The sequence below is a fragment of the Quercus lobata genome, chromosome 9 (assembly GCF_001633185.2).
Source record: "Quercus lobata isolate SW786 chromosome 9, ValleyOak3.0 Primary Assembly, whole genome shotgun sequence".
Lineage (NCBI taxonomy): Eukaryota > Viridiplantae > Streptophyta > Magnoliopsida > Fagales > Fagaceae > Quercus > Quercus lobata.
In genome coordinates, this window is record NC_044912.1 from 47,289,845 (window position 1) to 47,305,236 (window position 15,392).

Below are 15,392 nucleotides of genomic sequence, written 5' to 3' on the forward strand. Positions count from 1 at the left end.
TGAAAAGTGCTACTCGGGGAAGACCACAGACGTCAGCATGTATGATGCCATGTTCGCTGCAAGACTGAGGTTGCCACTAACGGCACTACACCGTCAGTTGGCCAATTTTCTAGGACTATCCATCAACCAAATTGCTCCCAATGCCTGGAGGATATTTATTGGAGTTGAAATCTTTTGGGATTGTCTTAGCGGTGGGAACCATCAGCTTACTCTTATCGAGTTCTTTTGGTGCTATAGACCCCAACATATCATCTCATCCCAAGGGATATATCACTTCGCAGCGAGGAAGAAGACACTTAGGTTGGTGTCAAATATGCCTAACTCCAATAGGAATTGGAAGTGTAGATATTTTTTTGTTCAAGGGACGGATTGGGTATGCCGTTAAGAGGAGTGGGATACAATGCCTCATGGTTTTGACAATACTTTGGGTATTGTGAAGGACTCAAGTTTAGTGCCGTCAGTCTTTTTACTTCTTTTTTTTTTTGTTTATTTGTTTAAGTATTTTAATGTCTTCTGCTTCTCCTGCTAGCGTCCGCCCTTGTATAATTGACAAGCAGGAAGCTTTTATTCGTCGGGTTCTTGAGATCCATTTTGACGAACGGAAGTGCAGGGACCTAATCACTCTTAATACATTGCACGCCTACTGCGGAGGTCCCGAGCCAACACTTGCAGCACGTTGTCTGAATAGTTACTCTCATCGGCATAAGTTCTTACTTCCTTCTTCTCGCCATTTTCCTTCCATCTTTTATCTAACTTTCGTCATTTGCCCTTTGTAGAAATGGAATCAGCCAAGAAAAGGGCTTTAGTAAGGGTATCAGTTGCGGTGCGTAAATAAAAGGAGAAAAAGGGGGCCTTCTCGTCGGCTCCCAAGGGCGTTACCAAGGGGTCCTCCAAAAGAAAGAGCGAAAGGAAGGATGACCTTCCCCTCAAGAAAGGACTGACCCTCCCTGCTAGTGACAAACCAAAGAAGTCGTCACCTCCAAAACCTAGCCATGGAGCTGGCAAGGGTTTAATGATAGCAATTGGTCCTGTCACTTAGGGAACCATCCATTGCCTTCTTACACATAAGGATCATGCCATTGAGATAATTAAGTCGATCATCAAGGACACAGACTTGGATCCTTGTGCTGAACAGATGATGGAAAAGTTGGGGGCGTCGGGTTTATTTGACCTTTCTAGGGTACGTACTTTTTTCAAATTTTCTTTTGGTTTTGTTCATTCACTGGCTGGTAGTTGTCTTGCTTTAAGGCGCAGGTGCGTATGAAGGTGCTTCAAGATAGGAGTGTCACTCAGGAAGGGGTGATCAACATGCTTTGTAAGCATAATAAGACCCTGACCAATGAGCAAGAGCAGTACAAAGGGGCCCTCCGTATGCTTAATAAGGAGGTGATAGCTTTAATTGAAAAGTTGAAGGAGGAGGCCCGTCTCTAAGAGAAGGTGCAAGAAAAGAAATCAAATCTAGAGGCGAAGATGACGGCCATTTGTGGGCAGGTCAAGACGGCAAGGGTTGATGCCATAACAGAGTTCAAGGCTTCCCAGCCTTTCATTGATGCCAGTGTCATCTACTATGGTGACGAATTTGAGGACTACCTGAAGCAGGTTGGTCAGTTTACCTAAACTTGGATTTATCCAAAGTCATCATAGACAACCCTCTGCCAACGACTCCTGTAGGTGGCAACACCGTCAGTAAGGAGACTGACGACTCTACTCAGTCAGAGCGGGATCCAAAAGATGACGGTGTGATCCCTGCCCAACTTGCAGTCGAAGGGCCCGTCGTTCCTTTGGCTATGTCTGCTAATGATCCTCCTCCTAGGACGCCGGGAACCTTTCCTCCCAAGATGCCTAGAACCCTCCTACTGAAGACAACGAGAACCTCCCTACTCAAGTCACTTAACACTTTGCTCACTTGAACTTTAATCTTTTTGCTCTCCGTTACCCACCTCACCCTCAGACGTTAGAAAAACACCATTTTATTAAAAATCAGAACATAACACGGATAAAAAACATGAATCATTGAAACATTTCCTCACAAGCCCTAGAAACACAAAAACCCCATTCTGCATTTGATATTGAAACCCTGAAAACGCAATTCGTTGAACTCTCTATTTTTCTCTAAAGACTCAGATTAGGCCTTCATGGCCAAAAGTCCCAAGTTCTCACTGCCCATCTCAACCACTTGCCACCACCATTGACGAGAATCAAACTGTATACACAATGGACGAATCGAAAGTTTGAAGCTACGAGCGGTTGTTACTTAATCAAACGGATCTAGGAGCTTCTATAAAGAATCAAAGATCTCCTCGTGTTAATGGACCTAGACAATTCTCTTAGACTCAAGAACCAACTCAACGTCAACTTGTTGAACAAAATGGTATCAATTTGTTTCTTCATTAAAGACCCAGTTTCAATTTCACTAAGGTTGTCCTCTGATTTTGGGTTGTTACTGTTTGGGTTGTTGTAATTGCTGCGGTTTTCTATTAAAAAAGAGTGTAATGTAATTTTTGGTTGTAATTGCTAATTTTTTGGGTTGTTGCAAGCATGAATGTTTGCTGCCTTTGTGGTGTTTGATAAAGTTTCTCAATAAACAAAAGGTTCAAAACAAAATTCATTTTATACGTATAAGCCACAAACTCAACTATTGGACCCAATAGATCAATGCTCAAAGTGTGATTCAAAACTCAGGTTGTAATGACAAACCTGAGATTTTCTTTGTTTCATTTCTCCATGTATGAGAAAGAGTAGTACTATGAAGAGATGTAGACTAATGAAACTGGGTGGGAACTTTCCTCTACTATGCAGTATTTTGGATGATGATCTCGGAGAGAAAAATGGTTGAGAGTTTTTCTTGAGAGGTGTTTGATTCATTTTCTTTTATGTTTTCATGTTAAAATTTTCTTTTCTACCATCTTCCATTACCAGGATTTTAATATCAGATGCAAAATGGGGTTTTCGTGTTTTTAGGGCTCGTGAGGAAAAGTTTCAATGGTTCGTGTTTTTGATTTGTGTTATTTTTTGATTTTTAATAAATGGGTATTTTTCTAACGTTTAAGGGTGAGGTGGGTAATAGAGAGCAAACAGATTGAAGTTCAGATGGGCAAAATGTTTAAGTTATAAACCATGGGTATGCAAAGTGAAAATGGGCCAAACCACAGGTGGGTTTTGCTGTAATTTCTCCAAAATTTAAATATATCCTTAATAGTAAGAATAGTTCCCCCAAGCGATTGGGAAAAAATTAAAAAGAAAAAGAAGTAACAATGTAAGAAGGTCCTGAAAAACCAGAATGATGGTCAAGCTAAGGTGATTGATACTGGCGAGTTGCCTATCACAAATTTGTATTGAATCAACTGGATTGTAAAAACAATCAAGATCCAGTTAGGAGGCTGTTCCTAGCATCAAATCACATATGTCCTAACACTTTTGGCGCAGTTGCTCTTCTAGGTCATGGTTTTGCTTGGTGAGGCATTCTATGGCTGCAGCGAGAGTCTGAACCTATCTCTCGAGGGCGGTGGTATGTGGTTCATCTCCTTGATTATTGTTGGTGGTCGCCATCAAGCGAGTAAGTACCATGCAACTCTTTAACTGGGAAGTAGTAGTATGGCTTACAAGTCTTTCCCACAAATGGCGCCTACTGATGATACCAAAAATTGTCAATAAGTCGCACAATCCCCACGTGCTTGAGACAACACCTGTGAAACAAAAACAAAGAAGACCTTGCAAAGAATACCGGTGTCGTACCGGCCAAATACCCTCCGAATGTCAAGTTAGAGAACTTTCACAACTTTAGAGTGCCAGAGCTAGGATCAAGTATGCATACCTTAATTTGTGAGGGCTTTGAGGTTTTTCTAGTAGTATGGAGTTTACATCCGTTTCTTGGCCGAGAGGGTCTTTCCTTGTAGGGAAGATCCTCATTAATGCGCGTATTTTGCAGGATCCTTTCCTTGTATGAATCCTTTTGATTAGGGTTAACCGTGGAGCGCAAGATATTTCCTTATATATACACATTCGTGGAGGCCAAGCAAGGCCACACTGGACCAATCAAAGGCCTCTTTCTCTCCGTCAGCTTCCTTGTCGTCTCACACAGACGTCATTGAGCGTTGAGATGGAGTTTTCAGCTTATGATATCGTTGTTTTCGTCTCTCTGAATGCACAACTAAAGCTAACGGGTTCATTAGGACCATCGGCTTCCTCATATACGGACGAGTTTATCCTTCTTCCAAAATTACCCTTCTTAGTAGTATCTTTTACATTTTATAAAACTGGAGCTAGGACCCAATATTAGTTCATTGCACGCCCAACAACGAGGTCCTCCTCCCTTGTCTTCATTGAAGACTAATGGATGCTCATCGTGGCAAAAATGTTGAATTTCCATCTCTATCACATGAATATATAAGAATAACACCCAATTTTTTTAGAAAAAGATAAATTTATAGAACACTAGGTAGTACCCTAAATCCAAATCCAAATATAGATCAAAGAGGTTTAACAATTGGAGATGGGCACATATCCTTTATAGATTACGGCAGCACACGTCAAACTCTGCTCACAAAAACCTTCAATAATCTCCGCTGCTAGCCGATTTGGCAAAATCCATATCCAACCAAGAAGCAAAATCCATATCCAACCTTCAATAATCTGACTTGGATAGCTTGGAGTACTTGGACATGGTTGTAAAAGAAACCATGAGGCTACATCCAGTAGCACCTTTGTTGATACCTCATGAGTCATTGGAAGATTGCACTATCAATGATTACCACATACCTCGTAAGTCTAGACTCTTAATAAATGTATGGGCAATTGGGAGAGACCCAAGTGTTTGGACTGAGCCAGATCAGTTTAATCCAGAGAGATTTGTTGGGAGTAACATTGATCTTAGAGGACATGACTTTGAGCTTATCCCATTTGGGTCTGGGAGAAGAAGCTGTCCAGGAATGCAATTGGGTCTAACTGTGGTTCGGCTAGTGTTAGCACAACTTGTTCATTGCTTTGATTGGGAGCTTCCTAATGACATGTTGCCAACGGAGTTGGACATGACCGAAGAGTTTGGTCTCACAACTCCTAGAGCCAAGCACCTACTTGCTATTCCTACTTATCGCCTTCACAAGTGACAGTGTCCTTTTTGGTTTTTGTTGTCTAGACTACTAATTAAAGTGCCAGTATGAATGTCTAGATTTGTGGTTGTTTACTTCTACTGCATTTGCTCATTTTGTGGATCATATTTTCTGCTGTACATACCTATCATGTACAACTCTATAAGCTACCATATACCTGGTGTTCCTTACTCATGGAAAAGTGTCGAAGAATTAATTAACCTTGTTTTTACATCATTAATTTTGAGGTTTGTTTTGCTGTTCCTCTTATACAACCATACATGCATGTGAGAAGATCCAAATGCTCAAATGCATAGGTAAAAACTTGATGGAAGTTCCTGACGCACTTTATCCATAAAGCCAATTTGCATTTCTGCTTACTTGTTACAATAATACTTGAATAATAAAATTCATTATTTCTTAACAATTTAACAAATAAGATAACTAGTAGTTTATGATTGTACCGAGCTAAGTGAACCAAAGTTTGAAGGAGATTGTTTCTCAAATAGAAAAAAGATAAAAAAAAGTTTGAAAGAGTGGGCTAAACAAATGGTTTCCAGTTTTAGAAAATTGATTAATTTCTCTCTTTTCTCTATAGAAATATTAGACCTAGTGATTATCAAACGTTAGACTTTTCAAGGCACTCCATCCACGTAAACTTGCTACCACAATGCAACAACTTTTGGGCGCATTTGAACTCCAAAACTATATTAAGTGTTGGGGAAATTGGATACAAAAAGTTTGCCGATGCTCTTATCTTTGTTACAAAATTGCTCCTCAAAAATAAAAAGAGGTGCTAGCTCAGTAGCGGTTCCAGAAATTTTTCTCAAGATGTTCCTTAAGAAGTATACAATCAAATAAATTATACATAAAGTTTACAATTGCCTTCTACGGGTTTTCATATTTTGAAATTGGTGCATGATAGTCTCATTATCAATGCTACAAGCTACATCTCTTTCAATGTACATAACCAAGCAATCATTCATCCACTAAATGTAGAACAAATTATGGAGTAAAATTTAATTTTATTAGCATAAAAAAAACTGAGGATGTTCTCAAATTATTTTTGAAAGGAAGACATATAAAAATTTTTAAATTATTATATAAAAAAAATTCAAATTAAGGTGGTCTTGAGACCACTTGGCCTTAAGGTGGTGCCGCCCTATCAGAACCTCATTAACTAGCATGTGTTATGACTTGTGACTAGCATCTCTCTCAACTAGCACGTGTTATGACTTATGTCTCTCTCAACTAGCATGTGTTATGACTTATGACCACCTAAAGTTTGTCTTAGCAGCTTTTTCTTTTTCAATGTCCTTTTCGATCCGATTGCAACGACATTAGAAAATGAAAAATGATACCTAAGAGCATCTGTAGTAGATGTTGCAAAAAAAAAAAAAAAAAAAAATGTCATAACACATCAAAAGCCTACTTTATTATTTTACCATATCATTTTATAACATCTCATTTATCAAATGTTTTATCATTCAATTCTATATATTAAAATAATATTTACTACATATTAAAATAATATATTATCTCCTCCCTATCATCACCATCAACAACAACAACGGCACATCCACCACTGCTGCAACAACGACCACCAACAGCAACAACACCGGCTAGCCACCACCATCACAAACCCACATCCACTAACGCCACCTAAAAAAAAAAAAAAAAAAAAAAACCCACAACCAGAGAGATTGGCACAACCACAAATCTCAAACCCATCGGCACCACCCCAAATCTCAAATTCACAGCACCATTCCAAAATCCCAAATCACAGTGAGATGGTGGCAAGCCAGATCAGAGAGACCTGAACAACGAGACACGGTGGCGTTTTGGCCTTTCTCGTCTTGGACGTCAGCGATGACGTTGGCTCGTGTGCCGTGAGTGGCGAACTCGTAAGCCGTGTCCTCGCCCATGCCACTTGCGCCTCCGGTAATAATGGCCACCTTGCCTTGGAGCTTATTGTTTGAAGATGTGAAGTGTGTTATTTTGTTCTTTCTCTATTAAGGGAGGAGCTGGGAATCTGATGTGAGAAGAGAGAGAAAAAATCAATTAAAGAAGTGAGAGGAGAGAGAAAGCCGAATAAAAAACATTATTTTGGTTTTAGCATTTGTGTCCATATCGTTGCAATATTTGCAACATTTAAAACATCTGCTGTGAGGTTTTTTTAATGTTTTGTGTGCCAAATATGCCAAATACTTGGCATTTAATATATTTGACACATCTGCTGTGGATAGGGATGGCAATGGGGCGGGGCGGGGCCGAAGGATGGGGTCTTCGTCCCTGCCCCATATGATTTTATCTTGTCCCATCCCCGCCCCGCCCCGCATGACGGGGAATACCTTCTCACCCCATCCCCGCCCCTTGGGACCTCACGAAGCCCCGCCCCACCCCGTAAAACTCTACTTTTTGTTAATTTACCCTACAACTAGTACAATTTTTTTAATGAAACCTATTTCATTAATAAAAATATACTTGAAATTACAACTAAATTTATCCCATAAAATCAAATCAATTTTTAGAAAAAATTAAATAATATATCCAAATGTTTATCAAGACAATCATTAAAAAAAAAAAAAAAAAAAAATCTCATAGTATAACACAACAAAATAAAGGTAGAAAATCACATTGGGTAGAATAAAATATGCTAATATTAATATGTTTATTTAAATAGTAGGGTTTTAGGGTATGAAAATTTCACAATTATAACTTTTAGTAACGTGGGGTGGGGCGGGGATGGGGAGGGGTGGGGCAGGGTGGGTCTAAAAAGCCTAAACCCATCCCCGCCCCATGGTGCGGGGCTAAAATCTTGCCCCATCCCCGCCCCACCACCTTTGCGGGGCGGGGAAAACCCGCGCGAGACGAAGCGGGGAGGGACGGGTTAAGTGGGGCGGGGAAAAATTGCCATCCCTAGCTATGGATGCTCTAGGAGCATCTTTTGACTTAAAAAGAAGATTATGGTTCTAAATTTCCACCCTTTTTAAAAGAGGAAAAGATTATGGTTCCAAATTTTCTAAAAAAAGACAAAATTACTTTTATTTTTTCAAATAAATAAATATAGCCGACGAGCCTATCTAGGAGAATTTTTGGCCCGCGTAGTTGGCCTACTGGTAAAAGCTAGCCAGCCTGGCTTCCTTTTATGGTTATAAAATAGGAAACCATTGTGGAGAACCTATCAAGTACAAACTCAGAGGTATTGTGCATATCAGATTCCTTCAGCCATTCAAAATAGTAAGTTAGGCACGTTTTCAAACAATTAAGAAAAGTAGCATCTCGAGTTTTAAAAACTCGAGATCTATATTAGAACTCGAGTGCTAAAGACTCGCGTTCTGAGTGGGAAAATGCCACATAGATCTCGAGTCTTTAAGACTCGAGTTTTATGCAAAAAATTTCACCTATAGTGGCGTTTTTAAGTCTTACAGTGACGTTTTAAAGCCCTATAGCGGCGTTTTCCTGCAAAAAATTTTGTAAGAGCCAGGTTTAGGGTGCCCTATAGTGGCGTTTTTAATACCTATAGTGACGTTTTAAAGCCATATAGCGGCGTTTTTTGCAATTTATGGAAATCGAGTCTATAAAACTCGATTTTCAGCGCAATTTTTTTTCTCAAAATCGAGACTTAAAAACTCGAGTTCTAAGATGGAACTCGAGTTTTAGATACTCGAGATGTTATTTTTCAAAATTGTTTTGAAATATGACAATTAACTAAATTTTTTAATATTTATTGTTATTTTAAAAAAAAATTCTACAAACTCAACATAGCTCAAAGTTCACTAATGGCCACTTAGTTTTCTTCTTTACTCTCTATTCCTCTTGATATTTACGCAAGCCCTTCTTCACATCAAAGACTGGCTTTTCAAGAAGAGGGTTCAGCTTCCTCCGGGACCAACTGGCCTACCCATCATCGGAAGCCTCCTTACTCTAGGTGACAGGCCCCACGAGTCCATAACCAAGTTGGCTGAGACGTACAGTCCCCTCATGACTGTGAGACTCGGTTTCAACGTAACTGTGGTTGCTTCATCTGCAAAAATGGCAAGGGAAATCCTCCAAAAGAATTATCAAACCTTTCTAGGGAGACCAAGCCCAGATGCTGCGACTGCACAGACCAACTACGACTTGTCAGTGGTATGGCTACCAGGCAATGAAAAATGGAGAAACCTAAGAAAAATATTCAAAAGTCAGATTTTCACAACGCACAGACTCAAGGCACTGCAAGTCTGCAAGGCTCGCGACATCGAGCACTGGCAGTGGACGGTATGGTTAGGCGTGTGGTTGAAGCTAGTGAAGCTAGGGAGGCCATAAGTATTGGGACGTTGGTGTTTGGAACCACATTGAATTCACTATCGAATACAATATTTTCGGTCGACATATTTTATCCAAAATCGAATGCTATTCAAGAACTAAAGGAACTCATTTGGAGTATAATGGAGCTTGGAGGGAAGCCTAATCTTTCAGACTTTTTTCCTTTGCTAAAGCCATTTGATCTACAAGGTATAAGGCGGAGTACGAAGGTTCCTTACGAGTTACGATCGACTGCATGGGTTGATTGACAACATTATTGATCAACGTTTAGAATTTAGAGCATCTGGATCACCGAGCTGTGATGACTTGTTAGATGTCGTCCTTGACCTCAGCAAAGAACAGGGCCATGAGGAATTTAACCCTCTCTCTCTCTCTCTCTCTCTCTCTCTGGGTTAGATTTAAGTTATACCTAAGATAACTTTAACTGATGTTACATCATCCAATATTTTTTAATTATATATGAATTTAATAAATTTACTGTCAGATTACACTATCTTAGTATATTCTCTATGCTTATAAAATTTAAAAATAATCAAAAATCAATAATTATGTCATCAATTAATTGTTTAAATTTAAATTTTTGTATTTTAAAATAAATCATAAAAGATGAATTTATGGATTGATTAATCAATTACATCCAATTGGTATGCATGTTAAGAACATATAAAATTTGTAATTCAATGGTTAGATTTTCAAAATATAAAATTAATAATAAATTATTAGATGGTGTAACATTGTTTTAAGTTACACTAGGTGTAACTTAAACCTAACTCATATATAATAAGATGAGTTTAAGTAATACTTGGTATAATTTTAAGAAATATTACACCACCTAATAACTTTTTATGGAATATATAATTTAAAAATCTCATCATTAGATTACATTTTATCTATATTCTTAACACACATATCAAATTTCACGACAATCTGATTTTATTTACTATTTGATCCATAAACTCCTATTTGATTTATAATTTTTAACCAAAAAAACTTGAAAGTTAAATATTTAATTGATGATCTAGTTATAGATTTTTTATTGTCTTGAAATTTTGTCAGTATTGGAAAAATACAAAGATAATGTGTGCGTGTGGGTGTAAGTCAAGGAGAAAAACTAATTGGTTCATGTGAAAAAATGATGATTTACTAATTAGTATCACACATATCATCAAGATATAGCAAAATTTGAGTCAAATGGTGCGGTTTTAGAAGAACTGATATATTAGATATAAAAATAAGACTACGGTTTTGCAAACCTAATTAGCTTAAGTAATATCAAAACTTGTCAAAATCATGTAGTTTAACTGGTTGATACCTTAACAGATTTATATGTAGTTTAAATCTCCTCACTCCTAATAATGGAATAAATAAATAAAAATATATATATATATATATATATATATAAAAGACCTCCATAATTTCTTATAAGACCTCTATTTTATTTATATATATATATAATAATAATAATAATAAAAGACCTCCATAATTTCTTATAAGACCTCTATTGCATCTTTGGCTAATTACATCTTCACAATTTTTCAGGACTTTTTCATTGGTGGAACTGATACAACTAGCGCTACAATTGAATGGGCAATGACTGAGCTTCTTCGCAATCCTGACACAATGGCCAAGGCAAAACAAGAACTTACTGAAACACTTGGAATAGGAGAAAGCATACAAGAAAAAGACATCCCACGACTTCCCTATCTTCAAGCTGTGCTTAAAGAAACAATGCAGCTTCATCCAATAGCACCTCTTCTCCTTCCTCGTTCCCGTATTGATGTGGAAGTTTGTGGATACACCATTCCTAAACACACCCAAGTGATTGTAAATGCATGGGCGATAGCACGAGATCCCATGTACTGGGACAAGCCAACACAATTTAAACCAGAAAGGTTCATCGACTCTAAAGTGGATTTCAGAGGCACAAACAGTGACGGCGCTACGTTAGAGTCAGGATGTTCCCAGGAACACCCTGCCTTGAAAAAAAAAATTATATAATAATTAAAAAAATTTTATTTGTTTATCCTTTAAAAAAAAAAAAAAATGAGGAACACCCTTAAGAAAATGAGGAACACTCTCAAATTAAAAAAAAAAAAAAAAATTATTTGTTCTACTTTCAAGCAAAAAAAAATTATAACAGAGCAAGCCCACAAAAAAGCCCAACATCAATCCTAAACGTAAAGCATACCCAATCTAAAAAAAAAAAAAAAAAAAACCCAACAGATGGTAAACAGTAAAGCAAACCCATGAATTCCCCAAAAAAAAACCAAAATCCAATATACACAAATCACTCAACCAGAAACCTCAGATCACTAATCAGATATCACTAAAGCAAACCTAGAGACAAAACGTCAACAAAGCAACGTAGCCAACAGATGGATTAGGCATCGCCGCATCGGAGATCGGTCAGCCAACACAACTCGAGCTCCAGTCTAGAGCACATCGCGTCGAGATTTGGGCATCAGAGATCGCTCACTAGATCGGATCGGAGATCACCGATCGGTCACGTTGCTCGTCGCTCGGCTCAGTCATGTCGCTTGCTCCATCACTCGTCGCTTGCTTCGTCGCCAGTCGCTCATGGCTTATCGCTTGCTCCGTCGCCCGTCGCTCGTCGCTCGGCTTGCTCCATTGCCTGTCGCTCGGCTTGCTCCAGTGCTCCCTCAAGGTATTTCATAACTTCTCTCTTTTTCTTTTTTTTCTTTTTTTTTTTCTCTCTGACTCTCTCAGTCTCTCTCTCTCTCTCTCTCTTAATCTTAAAAAAAAAAAAAAAAAAAAAAAAAAAAAAAAAAAAAAAACGAATTGAAATCTGAAATGAAACAATGAGGCTCTCTTTATTCTTTTAAGACTTTAACAGTTAACTTTAATAATTTATCTTATTCTTTTGAATAACTATGATTGGCTCAGCTTATCTTTTAACTTTATTAATATTTAATCTCTGTTCTTGACTCTTTTATTTTTTGGCTTTATCCGTTGGTGTTGGTGTGTGTTAGTGTTGGTGAGACTTGGTGAGATACAATTAATTGTTTTATTGTGATTTGTGATTGTGAAATTTTCTGATTGGCAGCTGACTCTTGTGATGAGGTTTGTTTCATTGTCTATTGAGTGGGGTGGGGGTGGATGGGCACATCACATGGAACCGGATGAGGAATTTAAATTGGGGGAAGTAAATGCACATGGTGCAACTAATAAATAATAATTTAATTAATCAATAATTAATTAAGGAAAACAACTAATAAACAATAATTAATAATTTAATTAATCAATATATTATAAAAGATAAACAAATTAAATTATGTTAGACTAAATAATAATTAATAATTTTATAATTAATGAAATAACAATATAACAAATTATAGTTTATAAAAGGCAAACAAATTAATGAAATAATAATTAATAATTTTATTAATATTTCAAATCAACTTATAGTTTATTATTTATTCTTTTGCTAGAATTATGGACAAATATTTGATAAAAAAACTACGTACCCAAGATTCATCTACTTGATGATGGCTTTGGCCTTTGGATCTTTCAACTAAAAAAAAAAATTTAGGAACATCCTGGAAAAAATTCCTGGAGTCGCCATTGGGCACAAACCTCTCTTTTATGCCATTTGGTTCTGGGAGGCGGATTTGGCCAGGTTTAGATCTTGCTGTAAGAATGCTGAGCTTGTTCCTAGCTTCTCTCATTCACCACTTTAATTGGAAGCTTCCTGACCGAATGGCACCAGAAGATATTGACGTAAAAGACAAATTTGGACTTACATTGCAGAAGGCTGTTGCACTTGTTGCCATTCCTGTGGTTGTTGCTAAGCCGAGTAGTTTATATCGCTACTGCATCACATGTTTGGAGAATAATTTTTTTAAATTATATATATATATATATATATATATATTTGTTTCTATGTTATACTAATGTTTATAGTAATGCTACAAGTTGTTATTATTAGATCAAATTAATTGCTTTTGCTTCTCCCGCCATTGAAGTTATTTGGATTTTTGGGTCCAAGAATCTTAGTTATCGTATACAATAATTGCTTTTTGCAATCATAGTTATTATTATATGATATAGATACATATTGGACAGTACATAGATAATTTGCTACATATACATGTCTATGCATTATTTTATATATACAGTTTTATGATAAGATGCAAACAATACACTAATTCGTAGTTTGCCAATACTCTAATAAGAGTTGTGGGCTCCACTTATGGGTCCCAAATGAGACCCACATCCCTTTGTGAGGTAAGAAAGGACTCCTCCGACATATATATAATGCGTTTTCAAACTTTTGTATTCAAATCTAACCTTTAGATTTAGAATACTGAAAATGAAAAATGAATACAAATGTTAAAACTAAATCAGTTTTTTTAGTGGTAGGACACACTAAACACTGTAAATAAAAACCAAAATAGTGTTTTTTTTTCAACTAACCAAACAGGCCCTAAGCATCACAAAATGAATAATCATGGAAGAATGTGACAAATAGTTAGGTTCAAATCGATGGACTATGATAGTAATGCATGTCAACTCCTTATGAAAGCCTTCCTATCCTATGTGCTCACACCTTTAGCCTTTAGTTTGTGTAAAGTCAATTGCTTTTAATCCATTACAATGGCCTAAATGGGTCATTTTGATCAGCTTAGTTCAACTATAATTGCATCTTATACATTCAAGGATTTGAGCCTTTAGTTTATAAACTCTTATAAGTTGGGATCTTTTTTTCAAAAAAAACAAAAAAAGAAGCATCTTTCTTCTTCAATATTAAGTTATTAACTTCCTTTAATACTCTCAAAAGCATCGGAATTTCCATTTTGAGAAGCCTCAAGAATGAGAATTCCAATAATCCAAAATTCCAAATCCCATATTGACTTTCTTATTAATTACAACTAGTTTTTGTTCATTCTCAAAATCACCTCAGCTATACATCTCAAGCAAAGTAGTATCATAAATCAAAGCAAAAAAAAATAAAAGCAGTATCATAATTGGTCAAAATCTATATATTCAGCAAAAACAAAAAACAAAAAAAAACAGGAAAAAGAAGGTCCAAATCTGGCGTTGACATGCCACTTGGATCTCAATGATAATTTCGCCAGCTTTTGAATTATTATTATTATTATTATTATTATTATTTTTTTTGAGAAGGAAGCTTTTAAATTGATCTTCTCAATAAACTATCTTTAAATTATTTATTTATTTTGGTGTATGTTTTGGGATATAACTATGTGAAACATGAATCCAAGTGTACTTGAGAGTTGGGATACCATGTGAAACATGATGACGTGTAATTTTATTGAACTTATGACTTGTAAAAATACTAACAGTTGTTCTTATGGCAATGGTTGATAATCCATTTTAAGAATAATAATACTACAAACACAAATTGTTTTACAACATTTTTACAATTGCTGATGTGGCTTTAGTAATTTTCAAATAATCATTGATAAACATAAATATGATGTTAATGGTGGACCCATATTAAAACTAATAAGAAATTGTCACGTCAATAATTTGTAAAAATGTTGTAAAATAGTTTGTGACTCTAACATTACTTTTTTAAGAAAGTTTTGACACTATTTTTATAAAAAATAGAAAAAGCTGTCAAAACATTAATTGATTTTTTTTTTCCTCTTTTCCCATAAAACTTTCTTTAAATAGATTATTAACCATTGCCCTAAGGGCATTCGTTAGCATTTCTCTATAATTTACTTTGATGTATAATTACTACCTAATTTGCTTTGATGTGTAATTGCTTCCTAATTTACTTTCTTCATGTATCACCTAAGCTGATTTTATACTTCTGAATCACACTAAATGTTGAAAATAATTTTTAACTTTCTTGCTTATGGTAGTTATAAACATAGAATTCATGAATGCCTTAGTCAATGCAAATGATAAACAACATGACAATTATGAGAGCAATTGTGTTTATTGTATGGATTATGTTCATGATGTAGGCGAAATCTAAAGGGGTGCCAGTCAAGTGCGTAGATGTGT

General features: G+C 36.3%; 1 protein-coding gene and 1 pseudogene across 1 annotated transcript; both read left to right on the forward strand.

Annotated features, from left to right (window-relative positions):
• The first annotated feature begins 4,635 nt into the window (after positions 1 to 4,635).
• Positions 4,636 to 5,282, forward strand: LOC115962133 (cytochrome P450 CYP736A12-like). Its single transcript, XM_031081019.1, has one exon. It carries the CDS (start codon positions 4,662 to 4,664, stop codon positions 5,103 to 5,105), a length of 444 nt encoding a protein of 147 aa, XP_030936879.1. The 5' UTR covers positions 4,636 to 4,661; the 3' UTR covers positions 5,106 to 5,282.
• Positions 5,283 to 6,956: 1,674 nt separating this feature from the next.
• Positions 6,957 to 15,363, forward strand: LOC115961882 (annotated as a pseudogene).
• Positions 15,364 to 15,392: the final 29 nt, after the last annotated feature.